At 44.5% G+C, this 21,508-nt stretch overlaps 1 protein-coding gene across 4 annotated transcripts in view; it reads left to right on the top strand.

The window, feature by feature from the left end:
- NWD1 (NACHT and WD repeat domain containing 1) overlaps positions 1-21,508 on the top strand; it is an 82,448-nt gene that overhangs the window by 41,795 nt on the left and 19,145 nt on the right. For all 4 annotated transcript variants that reach the window (XM_015471888.3, XM_059888303.1, XM_059888302.1 and 1 more), the window contains 4 exon segments: positions 2,042-2,239; positions 5,214-5,336; positions 12,599-12,807; positions 19,830-20,102. In XM_015471888.3, the coding sequence (XP_015327374.2) occupies positions 2,042-2,239; positions 5,214-5,336; positions 12,599-12,807; positions 19,830-20,102 (803 nt within the window).

Here is a 21,508-nt window from a genome sequence, read left to right as displayed (position 1 = left end):
GGAAAACAGTATGGAGGTTTCTCAAAAAAACTGAAAAATAGAGCTACCTTATGACCCAGTAATTCCATTCCAGGGTAAACAAAACAGAACAAAAACGCTGAAAGATACATGAGCCCCCGTGATCATAGCAGCATTATTTACAATTGCCCAGATATGAAAGAAACCTAAAATGTCCGTGGACAAATGAATGAATAAAGATTTGCTACATATATTCAATGGACATAAAAAAGAATGAAGATTTGTCATTTGCAGCCATGTGGATGGACTTATAGGGGATTGTGCTAAATGAAATAAGCCAGACAGAGAAAGACAAATACTGTATGATATCACATATGTGGAATCTAATAGAACAAACTAGTGAATATAATAAAAAAGGAGCATACTCACAAGAATAAGCTGGTGGTTACCAGTGGGCAATGGCACCCCACTCCAGTACTCCTGCCTGGAAAATCCCATGGATGGAGGAGCCTGGTGTGCTGCAGTCCATGGGGTCGCTAAGAGTCGGACACGACTGAGCGACTTCACTTTCACTTTTCACTTTCATGCATTGGAGAAGGAAATAGCAACCCACTCCAGTGTTCTTGCCTGGAGAATCCCAGGGATGGGGGAGCCTGGTGGGCTGCCATCTATGGGGTCGCACAGAGTCAGACACAACTGAAGCGACTTAGCAGCAGTAGCAACCAGTGGGCGAGGGGATGGTGAAGTGAACATCGCTCAGCCGTGTCTGACTCTTTGCAACCCCATGGACTGTACAGTCCATGGAATTCTCCAGGCCAGAATACTGGAGTGGTGTTCTCCAGAAGGTGTTCCCTTCTCTAGGGGATCCTCCCAACGCAGGGGTCAAACACAGATCTCCTGCATTGCACGTGGATTCTTTACCAGCTGAGCTACTACGGAAGCCCTAGAGGGAATGGAGGGGGCAAAATAGGAGGGGGGGAGTAAGATAGACTACAAGGATGTATTGTACAACATGGGAAATATGGCTAATATCTTGTAATAAGTGTAAATAGAGTGTAACCTTTTTAAATTGCATAAAAAATTAAAAATAAAAAAAAGAAATTGAGGACTTCCCTGGTAGTACAGTGGATAAGAATCCTCCTGCCAATGCAGGGCACGTGGGTTCAGTCCCTGGTCCAGGAAGATCCCACATGCCACAGAGCTGCTAACCCCACAAAGCACAACTTCTGTAGCCCTGGCACCTGGAGACTGTGCTCTGCGACAGAGAACCACCACACAGAAGCCTGTGCACCGCAACCAAGAGTCGCCCCTGTTTGCTGCAACTAGAGAGAGCCCACAGCAACCAAGACCCAGTGCAGCCAAAAGAAAGAAAGAAATATTTTAAATAATAAAAAAAGGAAGTTGAAGTGATGTGGCCACAAGCCAAAGATGCCTGGAGCCCCCAGAAGCTGAAAGAGGCAGGGAAGGATGCTCCCCCAAAACCTCTGGAGGGAGCACAGCCTTGGCCACACCTTGATTTCAGACTTCTGGCCCCCAGAACTGTGAGAGAAGAAGGTTCTGTTGTTTGAATCCCCCCAAGTTGTCTTGTTTCCAGCAGCCACAGGGCACTAACCCACTCAGTAACTATGAACTGCTGGTGAAATGATCCTACACATTGGTTGGGTGCCTGGGTTTCCCTGTAGGCTCAGACAGTAAAGAATCTGCCTGCAGTGTAGGAGACCAGGGTTCAATCCCTGGGTCAGGAAGATCCCCTGGGGAAGGGAATGACTACCCACTCCAGGGTTCTTGCTTGGAGAATTCCAAGGACAGAGGAGCCTGGTGGGCTACAATCCATGGGGTCACAAAGCATAGGACACGACTGAGTGACTTACACACTTGGCATTCAGAACGTAGCCATAAGCAAGACAGGCATTGTCTTTGTTTTCAGGAAAACCCAAGGTCTAGGATGTGAGGTGGGGATCCTCCTGGTGCACTTGAAGTAGGGGCGAGTGGGTGGAGAGGACAGAAATGGAGGCAGAAGCGGGGAGGGCTCCAGCTGGGGGAGCAGGGCCCCTCCCCTCAACCAGCGTCCCCTCTGTTGCAGAGAGAAGCATCCTGTACACAGAACTCCTGGCCAGACTCCATTTCTTCAGCACTTCACATCCCGGGCTGGTGGGACAGCTGTGCCAACAGGCACAGAGCTGGTTCCGGATGTGCCCACAGCCTGTGCTGGTGCCCCTTGGAGGATTCCTCCAGCCCCCTGGAGGGCCTCTGCGGGCAACCCTCAGCGGCTGTCACAAAGGTAGGTGTCCCCAGCGCAGTCCCTGTCTGCCTGGGGGCAGTGGTTGCAGGCTGCTCTCTGGGGCTCCCCTCTGCCAGCTGGGAAGCCCCAAGGGTGCCAGCTGGGCCTGGCCCTGCTGTCTCATGCTGACTTGACTCCATCTGTCCCCCAGGGACTGTAGACGACTAGTGTAAATACGGCTATTGAGCCCAGAGCAAGCAGATGCTGACTGCCTCTGGGGTCTCGTCACTAAGAGTTCGGTGCCCATCTTACCATAGCTTCTGTGATTTTACAGCCTCATGCTAGTAAGTTTGGAAACTGAAGACTGGCTCCTGCCTGGCCCTGGAGAGGCTGGTGGGACTTTTAGGTTCTCCATGAGACACCAGAATGTCAGGATGAGAGGGTTTTGTTCTCTCCATCCATTTCCAACCCATCTTTCCGTCCGTCCACCCATCATCCCTCTCTTCCTTCCATTTGTCTGCCTTTCCATCCATCCAAACTCCTTCCCTCCCTCTCTTCCTTTCTTCTAACCACTCAGCTATCCATCCGTCTTTCCATTCATCCACCCCTCCCTCCATCTGCCCTTCCTTCCTTTCATCTATCCATCTGTATGTCCTTCCATCCTTCCTTCCCTTCTTCCTTTCCACCCATCTGCCCATCCATCCACCATCAGTTGTCCATATTTCCAATAGTCATCCTTCCTTTCACCATTCTATCCACACCACTTACCTTTCATTTTCCCCAAATTGCCACCCTCTATTTGCTCAAATACCCCTCCTCCCATCCAGACACTCAGCCATTCATCAACTCACCCACCCACCTATCAAATTCATCTACCCTTCTAATACCCATCCGTTCACTAACCCACTCGTGCGGCCAGTCATCTGCCTGTCCACTTACCCGCCAGCCCACCACCACGCATCCAGCCCTTTATCTGCCCACCCACAGCCTCACATTCATCATGAGGCTACTGAACACAAATGGCTTGTTGTTCAAATACCAGCCATTATAACTTGTGCCTTTTCTGTGCCACAGGGTCTTGTAGGGAAAGCTACACTCTCAAGGCACAGAGCTTCAAAAAGAGAAATTCTAAGAGACACTTGATACAATGCATGGAAAAAAAAATGATTTAGGGACAGCTACCAGAATACTGTGTTGAGAAGGATTATAAGACTGAGTCTAAGAGGAAAGAATGTACATTTATTACGATACTGATTCTGATGCTGTAACAAAAGCCAACATAGCAATGGCTGAAATAAAAAAGAACTTCAGTTGTCTCACACACAACAGTCCATGCATAAATAAAGGTTATACGGTGTCTCCAGGTTGTCAGGGACTCAGACATTTTCAAACTTTTTGCTCTGCCATTTTCAGTGTGAGGTTTGCATTTAATGGCCCAAAATGGCTGCTCCAGCCCTTGCCATCACAGTGGCATTCCAGCCGGGGGGAAGAGGGAAGAAGTAGACGGCAGTCCCCTTCCCTTCGAGGACACAACCTTGAAGCAGAACTTGTCACTTTTGCTCCTGTTTCACTGGAGAGAACAAGGCCATCTTTGATTATAAGGGAGCCTGGGAAATACGCTCTTAGTCTGGGTAGCTACATACTCAACGAAACCTGTGGGCTGTGGATTTTATTACAAAAAGAAGCGTGATATCAATAGAATGGCTACTGTAGGGGGTGGGGCCGATCACAGAGCGTGGTGATTGATTGGTGAGATCTGTCCAAGCATAAGGAAAGGCAGTCACAGCGCACAAGTTTTTTGGTTTTTCTCATCTCAGTAGGAAAATGTCTTGTGTTTCAGACCCACTGTGCCAGTTGCATGAGCTCTAGTCATGTCGCCCGGTGGTGCTGGTGGTAAAGAATCTGCCTGCCAGTGCAGGAGACATAAGAAACGAGGGTTTGATCCCTGGGTCGGGAAGATCCCCTGGAGGAGAACATGGGAATCCACTCCAGTATTCTTGCCTGGAGGATCCCACGGACGGAGAAGCCTGGTGGGCTACAGTCCACAGGGTCGCAAAGAGTCGGACACCACTGAAACAATTTAACACATACACACACATGACATGTTGAGGTTGGGAAGCTTCCTACCCACTCTGGGCTTCAGTTTCTTCATTTTTATTTATTTATGGATGTACCATGTGGCTTGCAGGATCTTAGTTTCCTAACCAGGGATCGAACCTGCATCCTCGGCAATGAAAGTGTGGAGTCCTAACCACTGGGCCCCCAGGGAATTCCCAGTTGCTTTGTTTTTAAGATGAAAAGTTTGAGTTCTCATTTCCAAGGTGACACAGTTCGTGAGTGATCACAAATTAAAAAAATAAAAATAAAAAAATAAGGAAAGAAGAGAAAAATCCCACCTCCTCATATCCTGTCCCAGTGAGGTGGAAATACAATCCTGCATTCTCAGACCTGGACTCTGACTTTAACACCTCCCCCACCATCTTGGCTTTCCTGGTGGCTCAGCAGTAAAGAACCCGCCTGCCAATCAATACAGGAGACACAAGAGATGCGGGTTTGACCCCTGGGTTGGGAAGATTCCCCTGGGAAAGGGAATGGCTACCCACTCCAGTATTCTTGCCTGGAGAATCCCATGGACAGAGGAGCCTGGTGGGCCACAGTCCATGGGGACAGAGTCGGACACAACTGAGTGACTGAGCACGTGGACACCCCAGTTGTAATGACCAGAAATTTCTCCAGACATTTCCCAGTGTGCCCTGGGCGTGTGGGGCAGAATCACCCCTGGGTAGGAATCGCTGAACTAGAGACACTTACGAATGAAGAGTGGTTTAGCCCATCTTCCTGCCTCAGAGCAGCTCAGAGTCTGCATCTGGCGTCTGACAGTGCTGGTTTTAAAATCCCAGCTCTGCCACTTCTAGATGTGTGACTCTGGACAAGGAACTGATTCTGTGCCTCAATTTCCCTTATCTGCAAAGTGGGGGAGTATTTCATGGCTGAGAACTCAGACCCATGAGCTCTTGTTTCTGTGTGGCTGCAGGCATCACTGCCATGGCATGGAGCCTGGAGGAGAAGCTGCTGCTGGTTGGCACGCAGGAGGGCATGGTGGCTGTGTGGGACATGGAGGAACAGCAGGTGATCCACATCCTTCCTGGACACACAGGTGAGGCTTGGGAAATGGGGCTGACGATCAGGCTCCTCCTAGAGTCCTGCAGTGATCAGCCAGTTTTCAGGGTCCATTTCCCACCAATTCACTTCTCTGTATAAAAACTGTTGTCTTTGTTCCTGCATCAGCTAGCTACAGCCATGTAACAAAAACCCCAAACAAGAATGCAAATCAGAACAGCCACTATGGAGAATAGTAAGGAGGTTCCTCAAAAAACTAAAGATTGTTGCCGTATGATCCAGGAATCCTATACCTGGGCATATATCTGTACCATAATTTGAAAAGATACCTGCCTCCCTATGTTCATAGCAGCAGTATTTAAAATAGTCAAGACTTGGAAGCAACCATCAATGGATTAATAGATAAAGATGTAATATGTACAATATATATGAATATTAGCCACAAAAAGAATGAAATAATGCCATTTGCAGCTACACACATGGACCTAGAGATTATCACACTAAGTCAGAAAAAAGACAAATTCTGTATTGTATCACTCATACGTAGAATCTAAAATATGATACAAATGAACTTATATACAAAACAGAAACAGACTCACAGCAAAGAGAACAGACGTGGTTGCCAAGGGTGGGGGCTGGGAAAGGGCTGGACGGGAGTTTGGGGTGAGGAGATGCAAACGTGTGTGTAGAGAAAGGATAAACAGCAAGATTCTATTCTATAGCATAGGAACTATATTCAGTGTCCTGTGATAAACCGTGATGGAAAAGAATACGAAAAAGGAAAATGCAAAATCAAGATCACCCCAAACACAGTAGCTTCAAACAATAGCTTATTTAGCTCACCTCTGTGAGTGGGCACTTCCCCGGTGGCTCAAACGGTAGAGTCTGCCTGCAATGCGGGAGACCTGGGTTTAATCCCCAGGTCAGGAAGATCCCCTGGAAAAGGGAATGGCACCCCACCCCAGTAGAATCCCATGGACAGAGAGGCCTGATGGGGCGACAGTCCATGGGGTCTCGAAGAGTCGGGCACGACTGAGCGACTGACACACAGTGTGAGTGGGCGCTCCAGCCCCGTGGCAAGCACTCATGTGCTTTCTGAGGCTGTAGATTTGTGCTTTTGGGGCATTTCTTATACGTGAAATTGTATACTATGTGATCTTGTGCGTCAGTTTTCTTTCTCACCACTTAACACGTTCGCAGTTCATTTGTATCGTTACAAGCATAGATAGTTTGTTCGCTTGCATTGCTGAATCGTATTCCCTTGTATGCAAGGGACAGGTTTTCAACCATTCGTCACTTGAAGGACATTTACACTGTTCCCAATTTGGGGCTGTTGTGAATAATGCTACTCTGATTCATTGTATCATCATCTTTATACTGTTTAAATGCACTAAAAATATTTCATTTATCTTAATAGATCATATTCCAGAATTTGTTAAATGTTTAAAATTATTTAAACATTTTGTGGCTATTTAGGCTTTTTTTTTTTTTTGGATCTTCCCTGGTGGCTCAGACCATAAAGCGTCTGCCTACAATATGGGAGACCTGGGTTTGATCCCTGGGTCGGGAAGATCTCCTGGAAAAGGAAATGGCAACCCACTGCGGTATTCTTGCCTGGAAAATCCCATGGACGGAGGAACCTGGTTAGGCTACAGTCCGTGGGGTCGCAAAGAGTCGGACACGACTGAGCAGCTTCACTCACTCACTTCACTCAGGCTATTTCTAGTTATCTTCTATTTGGATGATACTGGGATGAATCTGTTTTAACTCTTGGTCAGTATTTTTTTCATTCTGTTTAATATTTCCAGTGAGTGGCACTCTTGACTTGGAAGGTATGAACATTCCTATAGGTTTTGAGAAGTGTCATCATATTGCTTTCCAAACAGGCTGCAACAGATTAAAACACTCCCTAACCCCAAAGTTCTCAGCATTAGATACTTGAATTTTATTCTTTTTGTCTAAGGGGTTGCAGTGGAGTACGTACTGATAGAGTATTGACAAATGAGTCTCTTTATTTTATTATTTTCATCAGGATGGCTATTTTTCCAGAGGATGATTCAATCTCTGTATAGTAGCTGACTCATGGCGACCTTGATTCATTTTTTAAAGTCTTCAAACTCTTATTATTTGTAATCAGAAAAACTCAGTAATCAATTTACTGAAAAAAAAACAAAAACACTGTGTGTGTGTGTGTTAGTTGTTCAGTCATGTCCAGCGTTTTTCGACCCCACAGACTGTAGCCCCACAAGGCTCTTCTGTCCATGGAATTCTCCAGGCCAGGATACTGGAGTGGTTTGCCATTCTCTTCTCCAGGGTATCTTCCCAACCCAGGGATCGAACCCGGGTCTCCTGCATTGCAGGAAGATTCTTTACCATCTGAGCCACCAGGAAAGCCCTGAAAACACTGTAGACCTAAGTAATAGGAAAAGTAAAAGTTTCCCATCACATGGTAGGGTGCTTGAGGTCTTTTGTACTGGCTTCTGAGAGTCAACTGTGAAATTTTCAAGAATTAGGAGAGGTGGTCATTCTTTTTCTTAAAAAAATTTTTTTTATTGAAGTATAGTTGATTTACAAAGTTGTGTTAATTTCTGCTGTACAGCAGAGTGACTCAGTTATACACATATATGTGTTCTTGTTTACATTCTTTTCCATTGTGGTTTATCCCAGGAAATTGAAAATTGTTTTCTATGCTCTACAGTAGGACCTTGTTGTTTATCCATTCTGTATGTAAACAGTTGGCATCTACTAATCCCAAACTCCCAGTCCATCCCTTCCCTGCTGCTGCTACTGCTAAGTCGCTTCAGTCGTGTCCGACTCTGTGCGACCCCATAGACAGCAGCCCACCAGGCTCTCCCATCCCTGGGATTCTCCAGGCAAGAACACTGGAGTGGGTTGCCATTGCCTTCTCCAATGCGTGAAAGTGAAAAGTGAAAGTGAAGTCACTCAGTCATGTCTGACTCTTAGCGACCCCATGGACTGCAGCCTACCAGGCTCCTCCACCCATGTGATTCTCTAGGCAAGAGTACTGGAGTGGGGTGCCATCGCTTTCTCCGCCATCCCTTCCCTACTCCTTCTCTTCTTTGGCAGTCACTAGTCTGTTCCCTATGTTCAAACAGCCATTCTTAAATGTTAGATTATAGAAACATACGATTAATCAATTCTATTGAAACAAGGTAATAAATACTCAAAACTCATCATTTTCTAAATATTTCACAACACTCTACTCTTATCTCTCTTCTTGGTTATTATATCTGTGTGATATATATGGTTATATATAGACACATAAACTTGTGTAACCTGTTTTTTTTTTTTTTTGCCTCTTTTTATATCATGTATATATCTCTAGCTCATTTTTATTCATTTTCTTTTTGGCTGTGCTGGGTCTTTGTTGCTGCTCATGGGCTTTCTCTAGCTGTAGTGATCAGGGGCTAATCTACATTGCAATATGCAGGCTCTTCACTGCGGTGGCGTCTCTTGTTGGAGAGCACAGGTTCTAGGGCGCGAGGGCTTCAGTAGCTGCGGCGTGTGGACTCAGTTGCTCTGTGACACGTGGAGTCTTCCTCGACCAGGGACTGAACTCGTGTTTTCTGCACTGGCAGGTGGATTCTTAACCACTAGACAACCAAGGGGGTCCACTAATTCATTTTAACAGCAATATAATGGCCTATGTATGGGAAGTATTATAAAGTGTTATTATTTATAAAAACTCTGGTTGAAAACTACCCCAATCTCAAGTAATAAAAATCACTCCAAATACTGGTGACATGTGAATTCTAAAACAAAATGCCCTTCCTTTACTCTCCCTCGATCCTTCAGTGTTCCCCCAAAAGTGATCAGTGCACACACTCTGTTATATGCCATTAGCAATTTTTTCTCTAGGCTTATGCAGACATAGCTCTGTCTTTTGAGCTCCTGTCAAAAATCACATCGTGCTGTTTTATACACTGGGCTGCAGCTTGCTTTTGTCACAATGTACGTGTGTTAGTCTCTCAGTCGTGTCTGACTCTTTGCAACCCCATGGACTGTAGCCCACCAGGCTTCTCTGCTCATGGAATTCTCCAGGCAAGAATACTGGAGTGGGTTGCCTTTCCCTTCTCCAGGGGAATCTTCCTGGCCCAGGGATCGAACCCAGGTCTCCAGGCAGATTCTTTACCATCTGAGCCACCAAGGAAGCCCAATAGATTGTATCAATGTTTTGTAGAGATTGAGAGTCTGGGCTCCTGGCTGAGATCCTGGCTCAGTTACTTATTAGCCATGTGGCTTTGCATAAGTTACCATCCTAGGCTATGACTCAGTTTCCCCATCTATACAATATGAAAGTGAGTCACTCAGTCATGCCCAACTCTTTTTGACACCATGGACTATGCAGTCTATGGAATTCTCCAGGCCAGAATACTGGAGTGGGTAGCCATCCCCTTCTCCAGTGGATCTTCCTGACCTAGGAATTGAACCAAGGTCTCTCGCATTGCAGGTGGATTCTTTACCACCTGAGTCACAAGGGAAACCCAATGTGATAATAATATTATCTCAAAGAGTTGTTATGAGATTAAAGGAGTTTAATGCATGTTAACAGCTATGCTTGGCACATAGAAAGCACTCAGTAAATATTGGCTATTGTAGTAATAATGACTATTATGGTCAGGTCAGTGCATATATGTATATATGTGTGTGTGTGTGTGTGTGGTCAGTCCATGGCATTTTCCCAGCAAGAATACTGTTGTGGGTTGCCATTTCCTTCTCCAGGGCATATATATATATCTCCTTCCTTCTTATTATTTTTAATTCTTGCATAATATTCTTTATACGGGTGTACCATATTATTTGGGCTTCCCTGGTAGCTCAGATGGTAAAGAATCTGCCTGCAGTGCAGGAGACCTGGCTTTGATCTCTAGGTGGGGAAGATCTCCTGAAGAAGGGAATGACTATCCCCTCCAGTACTCTTGCCTGGAGAATTCTATGGACTGAGGAGCCTGGTGGGCTACAGTCCATGGGGTCCCAAAAAGTCAGACATGACTGAGCAATTAACACACACCATATTATTTAACCAACTCTCTTTTCATAGGTTGTTTTTGGTTTTTTAAATATTTGTTTGTTAATTTATTTTGCTGCGTCGGGTCTCAGTTGAGGCACACAAGATCTTTGACCTTCATTGCAGCATGTGGGATCTGGTTCCTGGACAAGGGATCGAATCCTGGCCCCCTGCACTGGGAGCATGGAGTCTTAGCCACAGACCACCAGGGGAGTTCCAGGATGGGCTTTTCAGTTTTATATTTCTAGTGGAAAAAGAGAATTATCTTCTTTCAGGCTGCTGTTAAAGAGGAAAGATTAAACAAGAAAAAACCTTGAAACGAGGTTCTCTTTTGGAGACAGTTTAACCAGGACCCTGAAGCTTTGGGGCTGGATCAGCCCTTTAAATCCCCCCACACCTGAGAGATCCCAGAACCCGATCGACTTCAGTGTGTGTGACTGCACGTGTTTTTCCCTTTGGGTGTTTTCTTTAATAAAAATTAGAATGGCTTCTGTGCCCTCAGGGTACCCCCTCCATCCATTTTGAACATTAAAAATATACATTAATTTATTTGACTGCACTGGGTGGAATTTTTAGCATGTGGAGTCTAATTCTCTGACCAGGGATTGATTGAACCCGAGCCCCCAGTTTTGGGAGATCGGAGTCTTAGCCACTGGGCCACCAGTTAAGTCCTCAGTTTTTTTTTTTTTGTTTTGTTTTATTTAGACAATATTGCAATTAAAGTCCTTATCCATCTTCACACACTTATGCTATTATTTCTGTAAGACACCATTTCTAGAAGTGGGATTTCTTAGTCAAATCGTATGCACATTTTTCATGTTTTCCCTCTTTTTCTTAGCTTCTTGTACTAAAAAAAACTATAGACTCAGAAAAACTTTTGAAATAGTACAAAGAGTTTCCATGTACTTTTATACACCTTCCCAGACTAGCAATGCCTTGTACAACTATAGTATATTATCAAAACCAAGAGGTTGCACATTTTAACTTTAAAAAAATGTCACCAAGTTACATCTTTGCAAGTTTTTTATCAACTTATACTCTAATTGGAGAAGGAAATGGCAACCCACTCCATTGTTCTTGCCTGGAGAATCCCAGGGACAGGGTAGCCTGATGGGCTGCGGTCTTTGGGGTCGCACAGAGTTGGACATGGCTGAAGCGACTTAGCAGCAGCATACTCTCATTAGTGGAGTATAAGAATAACTGATTTCTTGTATCTCTGCCAGCACTCCAGCAAGCAATCCATCAAATTTTTGCCAATACAATGGATAATAATAGTACTGGTATTTCATGATGGATTTTTGTGGTTACTAGTGAGGTTGAGTATCACTTTCAAATGCTTATTGTTCACTTGTACTGTTTCTGTAAATTTCTTGTTTATATTCTTTGTCCCGTTTGTGAGTAGGTTATTTGCATTTTTCTTGCTTATTTGTAAAACTATTTGTTTATTAGGGAGGGTCTTCACTTATCTGTTATGGACTGCAAATATTTTCTCCCAGTGTGTGATATCTTTCAAGTTTATCCTTCTGAAGTTTTACATTTTTATGCAATCCAATCGGTCAATTTTTCCCCTTTATGTCTTGCAGATTTCATGTTTTTCCTAGAAAAATATCTCTCCACGAGTATGACATTTTCTATAATCTCACTTCGGTTTTTTTGTTAGTTTATTAACTTTAAATACTCCCTAGATGATGAACTTTTATACATTTCAATGATCTGTTTATTAGCGAGTCAACATTTGGGCAAATGATTTAATCCCAACCGGTTGTTTCATTCAGTTTAGCTTTGCCACATTCCGTTATGGTTTCTGATGTGTTCATGTGTGCATGCATTTATTTTTGGCTGTACTGGGTCTTCGTCGCTGTGCAGGCGTTTCCTCTTGTTGCGGTGAGCGGGGGCTACTCTTACGGCAGAGCACGGGCCTGAAGGCACACAGGCCTCAGGAGCTGTGGTGCCAGGACTCGGTAGTTGCCGCTCACGGGCTCCAGAGTGAGGCCTCAGTAGTTGCGACTCACAGGCTGAGTTGCTCCTCCACATGTGGAATCCTCCTGGACCAGGGATCGAACCTGTGTCCCCTGCGTTAGCAGGCAAACCCGTAACCTCTGGACCACCAGAAAAGTCCCCACATTCCATTATTTGTAATTCAGACGTGTTCTAATCTGTACATCTCTTCTTTGGTAAACCAGGGATTTCCAAGCCCATAGATGTTTTAGTAGTCAGAAGGTCGAAATGTTCCCAGCTAACGTGCTCTCCTCCACCCTGGTCTGTTGCAGGAGAGGTAAGGTGTGTGGAAGTGTTTGCCCAAGGGACACATGCTGTCTCTGCCTCGAAAGACCAGACCTTGCGCTTGTGGGACTTACTGTCTGGCCAGGAGAAATTCACCATTTGGGATGGAGGTTCAAAAGATCCCACTGAATCTCAGACCTGGAGCCTTCATGTGGATGAAGCAAAGAAGGTTGTGTATTCAGCTTCAGGCTCAAAGGTAACAAATACCTGCCCTGTTGGCAAAGGAAGGCTGAGACCAGAGCAGTCAAAGATGGCACATTGTGTTTATAAGAGGTGTTCCCTGAAATGAGGCTGAAGTACACCACCACTTGAGAGGGTGCCATAAGGGACTTCAAAACTTAGAGTTTTGAAGATTAGATAACCTTGATAGTTCTTTCTGACCTTAAGATTTGAGACCTTTCATAGTATTTAATACAGTCATTTTTAGTGCTATAAATTTCCCTCTGAGCACTGCTTTACCGACACCCTGCAAACTTTGATATATTATGTTATTTATGTTCTGTTCTAACTATTGCTTCTTGACCTGCATACATATTTCTCAGGAGACAGGTCAGGTGGTCTGGTATTGCCATTTCTTTAAGAATTTTCCAGTTTGTTGGTACATAGTAAGTACCAAATAATTAATAGCTATTAATTGTTCTACAATGAAGTAATAAAAGTAATTGGTACTTGTTAATATGTGAGTAATATTGGTAGTTTATAAGCTCTGCTGTCCAATATGGTGACCACCAGCTATATGTTGCTATCGAGCACTTGAAATGTGGCTACTCCAAATTGAGATGTGCTGTACACAAAGGCCTCCTCAGACAACCATTTTGCCTTTTTTGCATTTCTTTTCCATGGGGATGGTCTTGATCCCTGCCTCTTGTACAATGTCATGAACCTCCATCCATAGTTCTTCAGGCACTCTATCTATCAGATCTAATCCCTTGAAACTATTTCTCACTTCCACTGTATAATTATAAGGGATTTGATTTAGGTCATACCTGAATGGTCTAGTGGTTCTCCCTGCTGCTGCTGCTACTACTGCTAAGTCGATTCAGTCGTGTCCGACTCTGTGCAACCCCATAGACGGCAGCCCACCAGTCTCCTCCATCCCTGGGATTCTCCAAGCAAGAATACTGGAGTGGGTTGCCATTTCCTTCTCCAATGCATGCATGCATGCTAAGTCGCTTCAGTCGTGTCCGATTCTGTGTGACCCCATGGACAGCAGCCCAACAGGCTCCTCCGTCCACAGGATTCTCCAGGCAAGAACACTGGAATGGGTTGCCATCTACTTTCTTCAATTTAAGTCTGAATTTGGCAATATGGAGTTCGTGGTCTGTGCCACAGTCAGCTCCCAGTCTTGTTTTTGATGACTGCATAGAGCTTCTCCGTCTTTGAATGCAAAGAATATAATCAGTCTGATTTCAGTGTTGACCATCTGGTGATGTCCATGTGTAGTGTCTTCTCTTGTGTTGTTGAAAGAGGGTGTTTGCTATGACCAGTGCATTCTCTTGGCAAAACTCTATTAGCCTTTGCCTTCCTTCATTCTGTACTCCAAGACCGAATTTGCCTGTTACTCCAGGTGTTTCTTGCCTTCCTACTTTTGCATTCCAGTCCCCTCTAATTAAAAGGACATCTTTCTCAGGTGTTCATTCTAGAAGGTCTTGTAGTCTTCAAAGAACCATTCAGCTTCAGCTTCTTCATCATTACTGGTTGGGGTATAGACTTGGATTATTGTGGTGTTGAATGGTTTGCCTTGAAAATGAACAGAGATCATTCTGTCATTTTTGAGATTGCATCCAAGTACTGCATTTCGGACTCTTTTGTTGACTATGATGGCTACTCCATTTCTTCTAAGGGATTCTTGCCCACAGTAGTAGATATAATGGTCATCTGAGTTAAACTCACCCATTCCAGTCCATTTTAGTTTGCTGATTCCTAGAATGTTGATGTTCACTCTTGCTATCTCCTGTTTGACCACTTCCAATTGCCTTGATTCATGGACCTAACATTCCAGGTTCCTACGCAATATTGCTCTTTACAGCATCGGGCTTTACTTCCATCACCAGTCACATACACAGCAGTGTGTTGTTTTTGCTTTGGCTCCATCTTTTCATTCTTTCTGGAGTTATTTCTCCACTGATTTTCCAGTAGCATATTGGGCACCTACCAACCTGGGGAGTTCATCTTTCAGTGACCTATCTTTTTGCCTTTTCATACCGTTCATGGGGTTCTCAAGGCAAGAATACTGAAGTGGTTTGCCATTCCCTTCTCCAGTGGAACACATTTTGTCAGAACTCTCCACCGTGACCTGTCCGTCTTGGGTGGCCCTACACGGCATGACTCATAGTTTCATTGAATTAGACAAGGCTGTGGTCCATGTGATTAGATTGGTTAGTTTCCTGTGATTATGGTTTTCAGTCTGTCTGCCCTCTGATGGAGAAAGGTAAGAGGCTTATGGAAGCTTCCTGATGGGAGAGAGTGATTGAGGGGAAATTGTTTTGTTCTGATGGGCAGGGCCATGTTCAGTAAATCTTTAATCCAATTTTCTGTTGATGGGTGGGGCTGTGTTCCCTCCCTGTTATTTACCTGGGGCCAAACTAGGGGCCTCCCTGGTGGCTCAGACAGTAAAGCGTCTGTCTGCAAAGCGGGCAACCCGGGTTCGATCCCTGGCTTGGGAAGATCCCCTGGAGAAGGAAATGGTGCCCCACTCCAGCATTTTTGCCTGGAAAATTCCATGGACAGAGGAGCCTTGTAGGCTACGGTCCATGGGGTGTCAAAGATTTGGACACGACTGAGCGACTTCACTTCACTTCACTTCAAACTATGGTGGAGGTAATGAAGGTAATGGCGACCTCCTTCAAAAGGTCCCATGCCCACACTGCTACACGCAGTACCCTCAGCCCTGCAGCAGGGCACCGCCGACCCACGCCTCTGCTGGAGACTCCTGGACACTCACGGGCAAGTCTGGGTCAGTCTCTTGTGGGGTCATTGCTCCTTTCTCCTCGGTCCTGGTGTGCACAAGGGTTCTGTTTGTGCCTGCCAAGAGTTCATTTCCCAGTCCCATGTAAGTTCTGGCAGCTCTATGGTGGGGTTAACGGCAACCTCCTCCAGGAGGGCTTATGCCATACCCTGGTCTACTGCACCCAGAGCCTCTGCCCCTGAGGCAGTCCACTTAGAGTCCAAATTAGAGATACCAAGGGAACATTAGAGTCCAAATTAGAGATTCCAAGGGAAGATTTCATGCAAAGATGGGCTCAAAAAAAGGACAGAAATGGTATGGACCTAACAGAAGCAGAGATATTAAGAAGAGGTGGTGAGAATACACAGAAGAACTGTACAAAAAAGATCTTCATGACCCAGATAATCACGATGGTGTAATTACCAACCTCGAGCCAGACATCCTGGAATGTGAAGTCAAATGGGCCTTAGGAAGCATCACTACGAACAAAGCTGGTGGAGGTGATGGAATTCCAGTTGACCTATTTCAAATCCTGAAAGATGATGTTGTGAAAGTGCTGCACTCAGTATGCCAGCAAATTTGGAAAACTCAGCAGTGGCCACAGGACTGGAAAAGGTCAGTTTTCATTCCAATCCCAAAGAAAGGCAGTGCCAAAGAATGCTCAAACTACCACACAATTGCACTCATCTCATAGGCTAGTAAAATAATGCTCAAAATTCTCCAAGCCAGGCTTCAACAGTACATGAACCATGAAATTCCAGATGTTCAAGGTGGATTTAGAAAAGGCAGAGGAACCAGAGATCAAATTGCCAACATCCATTGGATCATGGAAAAAGCAAGACAATTCCAGAAAAATGTCTGTTTCTGCTTTATTGACTATGCCAAAGCCTTTGACTGTGTGGACCACAACAAACTGTGGAAAATTCTTAAAGCAATGGGAATACCAGACCACCTGACTTGCCTCTTAAGAAACCTGTATGCAGGTCAGGAAGCAACAGTTAGAACTGGACATGGAACAACATACTGGTTCCAAATAGCAAAAGGAGTACGTCAAGGCTGTATATTGTCACCCTGCTTATTTAACTTATATGCAGAGAACATCAGGAGAAACACTGGGCTGGATGAAGCACAAGCTGAAATCAAGATTGCTGGGAGAAATATCAATAACTTCAGATATGCAGATGATACCACCCTTATGGCAGAAAGTGAAGAACTAAAAAGCGTCTTGATGAAAGTGAAAGAGAGTGAAAATATTGGCTTAAAACTCAACATTCAGAAAACTAAGATCATGGCATCTGGTCCCATCACTTCATGGCAAATAGATGGGGAAACAGTGGAAACAGTGGCAGACTTTATTTTTTTGGGCTCCAAAATCACTGCAGATGGTGATTGCAGCCATGAAATTAAACGACGCTTACTCTTTGGAAGGAAAGTTATGATCAACCTAGATAGCATATTAAAAAGCAGAGACATCACTTGGCCAACAAAGGTCTGTCTAGTCAAGGCTATGATTTTTCCAGTAGTCATGTATGGATGTGAGAGTTGGACTATAAAGAAAGCTGAGCGCCAAAGAATTGATGCTTTTGAACTGTGGTGTTGGAGAAGACTCTTAAGAGTCCCTTGGACTGCAAGGAGATCCAACCAGTGCATCCTAAAGGACATTAGTCCTGGGTGTTCTTTGGAAGGACTGATGTTGAAGCTGAAACTCCAATACTTTGGCCACCTGCTGTGAAGAGCTGACTCCTTGGAAAAGACCCTGATGCTGGGAGAGATTGAGGGCAGGAGGAGAAGGGGACGACAGAGGATGAGATGGTTGGACGGCATCAGCAACTCAATGGACGTGAGTTTGAGTAAACTCCGGGAGTTGGCGATGGACAGGGAGGCATGGAGTGCTGCAGTCCATGGGGCCACAAAGAGTCAGACACGACTGAGCGACTGAACTGAACTGTATACAAAGGGCACCCCAGGTGGCGCTAGTGGTAAAGAATCCCCTTGCCAACGCGAGAGGGGTAGGAGATGGAGGTGAAATCCCTACATCAGGAAGATACCCTGGAGGAGGAAATGACACCCCATTCCAGTATTCTTGCTGAGAGAATGCCATGGACAGAGAAGCCTGGTGGGCTTCAGTCCATGGGGTTGCAGAGTCAGACGTGACTGAGCGTCTGAGCATACAGGCACAGTAAGGATAAAACACACATTGGATTTCAAAGACTCAGTATCATAAAATATAATGTAAAATATTTCAATAATAATTTTGTATTGATTATATGTTGAAATGACAACATTTGAATATATTGGGTTAAAAAGGTATATCATTGAAATTGATACCTCTTGTTTCTTTTTACCTTTTTAAATGTGGCTTATAAAAAATTTAACATCATATGTGTCTTACATCGTATTTTTATTGGACAGTGTAGGCCTAACTATTACAGAGATGTGGGTTGTTTTCAAAACTGATTCTAGAAATCAGCTATGTTATCAGCAAAAGTTGGGAAAATATAGTAAAGGAATAGTATATAATAAATAACTGCAAACCTAACCATTATCATAATTTTGCTTTTTACGGTGTGCGTGTGTGTATATATGTGTGTATGAAACAAAAGGGGGATAAAACCATATGTACAGCTTTATAAAAGGATCTTTGCCCACAACCTTAAAAATTCTTCAAAATCAGCATGTTTAGTGATTTCATAAGATTCTGTTGCATGGCTGTGCTGCAGCTTATTTAACTAATCCCTTAATACTGGACATACAGGTTGCTTCCAGTTCTTTGCATGTTCAAATAGCTGAGGTAACTTTCCTTATACATATATACACATGTATATATCTTTCTGTGTATCTTTTCCGAGTCCTTTAGTGTAAACCCCACAAGTAGAATTAATAGAATTATTTAAATGATTACTTTTGATGAAAAGATACTTTTGGGGATAAGGTTAAGGATGAAACTTCTCTAATTATACATCAGTAATTACTTGGAATGAACATATATGCATATGGCACGGCTGTTTTTCTATTTTTTTAAAGCTGTATTTTAGAGCAATTTTATTTATTTATTTTTTAAAAATGATTTGAGAAATAATACCCTTTTTTTCCTAAAAATATATATATTCATTTATTTTTGGTTGTGTTGGGTCTTAGTTGCAGCTTGCAGGGTCTTTTGTTGTGGCTTGTGGGCTTCTCTTTAGCTGCGGTGCCTGGGTTCCAGAGTGTGTTGCCCATGGCATGTGGGATCTTAGTTCCCTGACCAGGGATCAAACCTGTGTCCCCTGCATTGAAAGGTGGATTCTTAACTGCTGGGCCACCAGGGAACTCCCAGCAGTTTTAGATTTGTAGAAAAACTCCAGAGATAGTAGAGAGGGTTCCTGTATGGCCTTGTTCCAGCTTTCTCCAATGCTGTCTTACATAACCAGTGTACATTTATCAAAACTAAACATTAATATGGACAATTACCATCAATTCAACTCCACACTTCATTTGGATTTTATCAGTTTTTCCACACATGTTCTTTTGCCGTTCCAGAATCCATTCCAGGATCCCTTCCACTTCCCCACTCCTTTTTGCTTTTTAATCAAATTTTTAAAAACGTTGCCGGTTACTTCTTTTTCAGTTGATTTACTTGTTTTTGGTTACACCAGGTCTTCGTCGCTGTGCTCAGGCTTCCTCTAGTTGTGGTGAGCAGGGGCTACTCTTGGTTGCGGTTCATGGGCTTCTCATAGCAGTGGCTTCTCTTGTAGCAGAGCTCCGGCTCTAGGCGCACGGGCTTGAGTTATTTAAACATATGGGCTCAGTAGCTGTGGCACCCGGGCTTAGTGGGATAGAACCCATGTGCCCTGCATTGGCAGGTGGATTCTTACCCACTGTACCGCCAGGGAAGTCCTTCCCTCCTTTTTCTTTAAACTGATGGAGCGTTGACAATAAAATGCATAAACTCTAAAAAAGAGCAGGTTTTAATATTGTCAATATTTTGTAGTAACTATAAATGGATGGCATCACCAGTTCAATGGACATGAGTTTGAGTGAACTCCGGGAGATTGTGAAGGACAGGGAAGCCTGGCGTGCTGCAGTCCACGGGGTTGCAAAGAGTCGGACACGTCTGAGCGACTGAACAAAAACCAATAAAGGGAAAGGAACCATTAAAATTTGTATAAAGATAAAAAGACTTCAAGTGCAATGACCAAAAAGAAAAAAGAACAGGTCTTGCATTTGACTCTGGCAAACTTGCGATCTAGGTCTCCCTCTGACATGGCTCTGTCTTTTCATCATTCTGTTAGATCAGTGCTTGGAACCTGGAAACTGCAGAGCTGATTTTCCGTATCCTGGGGGATGCCTCTGACCCCTGGGTATGCATGGCAGTGCTGGCTTCCCAGGCCACACTGCTGACTGTGTCCCAGGGTGGCGTGATCAGTCTGTGGAGCTCAGCCACGGGAACACTGCACAGGAGGCAACGTTTGTCCAGCGTCAAAGAAGATACACTTGCCTGTGGGGTCTCAGTCCAGAAACGAGGAATGATGGTTACTGGGTCCAGCACGGGCTCCATCTCTTTGGTAAGAAACTAATGTTGACTGAGTCAACATTAATTCAGCTCCAAAGTGCTTAGATGTCCCAGAAGTTGGGAGAAACCATCTCACCTTTGATCTGTTTTTTTTTTTAACCTTCTATTTCATATTAAGAGTATACCTGATTAACAATGTTGTGATAGTTTGGGGTGGACAGCAAAGGGACTCTGTCATACATATATGTGTATCCATTCTCCTCCAAATCCCCTTCCATCCAGGCTGCCACATAACATTGAGCAGAGTTCCCTGGGCTATACAGTAGGTCCTTGTTGGTTATCCATTTAAATATAGCAGAGTGTACATGTCATTCCCAAATTCCCTAACTATCATTTCCCTATATTCTCCCCCATCATAAATTCCTTTTCTAAATCTGTGAGTCTGCTTCTGTTTTGTAAATAAGTTCATTTGTATCATTTCTTTTTAGATTCCACGTATAAAGGATGTCGTATAGATCCACCCGTGTGCTGCAGGTGGCATTATTCCATCACCTTTGATCTTTTAATGAATGACACTAGGCTTCTTCATTCTAGGGGTTTGCAATTCAGCACAGTCCAGGAAACATCTCTTGGTGTCTCCTGGGGGCTGGCCAATGCGCAACTGTTGATGCTCAGTCTTTCTGCGGATGCTCTGGGAGAAAGTATAGAACATGTATCAGAACTGTCCCTGATGAGGGGATAGGACTTGGGTTTCTATCCACCAGCTCCATCAGTGGTTAGGTGAGGGCTGCTCCAAGGAGCATTAACACAGGGGCCAAGTGTATGAGGTCAGAAAAACAACCTCCCAGCACCGAGTTGCAGGTGTGCAGTGCGCACCCTTCAGGGATAGAGGAGTGCATTGAGGGGCATGGATGGGGCACCAAGATTGCGTTATATCGGAGTTGCAGGTGGAGGAGCAAGGGCACCACGCCATGCATTAGAGTCTAACCGCATCGTCATTCTAGGGAGGAATTCAGTCTAGGGAGGGAGCCAGGCTCTCCAATGACTCACAGTCATACTAAGAGGAACAGAGTCTGTTTTCAGTAGAGGTAGAAATAGCATGTTCTTGCTTGGGTGAAGGAACAAATGCTTCTGATAGAGGCAGTCTTGGAAGGTTCCTCTCCAGGGAGACAGCCTCAGAAGAAGAAAGGATTACTAAGATGAATAAGCAAAGATGGAGGGAATAGGGGGTTGCGTGGTGAGGCAGTAGGAACATGCTTGGTGTTGTGGAGAAAAGAGAAGTGGAATGGAAATAGATCACAGAGGGTTTTGCATGTCCTATTGAGGAGGTGAGAGTTTCGGGAAGGGAGAAATATGGCCACTAAAGAATCGTCCCATAACCAACAAGGACCTACTTTATAGCACAGGGAATTCCGCTCAGTGTTGTACAGCAGCCTGGATGGGAGGGAGGTCTCGGGG

The sequence above is a fragment of the Bos taurus genome, chromosome 7 (assembly GCF_002263795.3).
Source record: "Bos taurus isolate L1 Dominette 01449 registration number 42190680 breed Hereford chromosome 7, ARS-UCD2.0, whole genome shotgun sequence".
NCBI classification, from domain to species: domain Eukaryota; kingdom Metazoa; phylum Chordata; class Mammalia; order Artiodactyla; family Bovidae; genus Bos; species Bos taurus.
The sequence above is the reverse complement of the archived record's forward strand: the minus strand, read 5'-3'. Positions and strand labels throughout refer to the sequence as shown.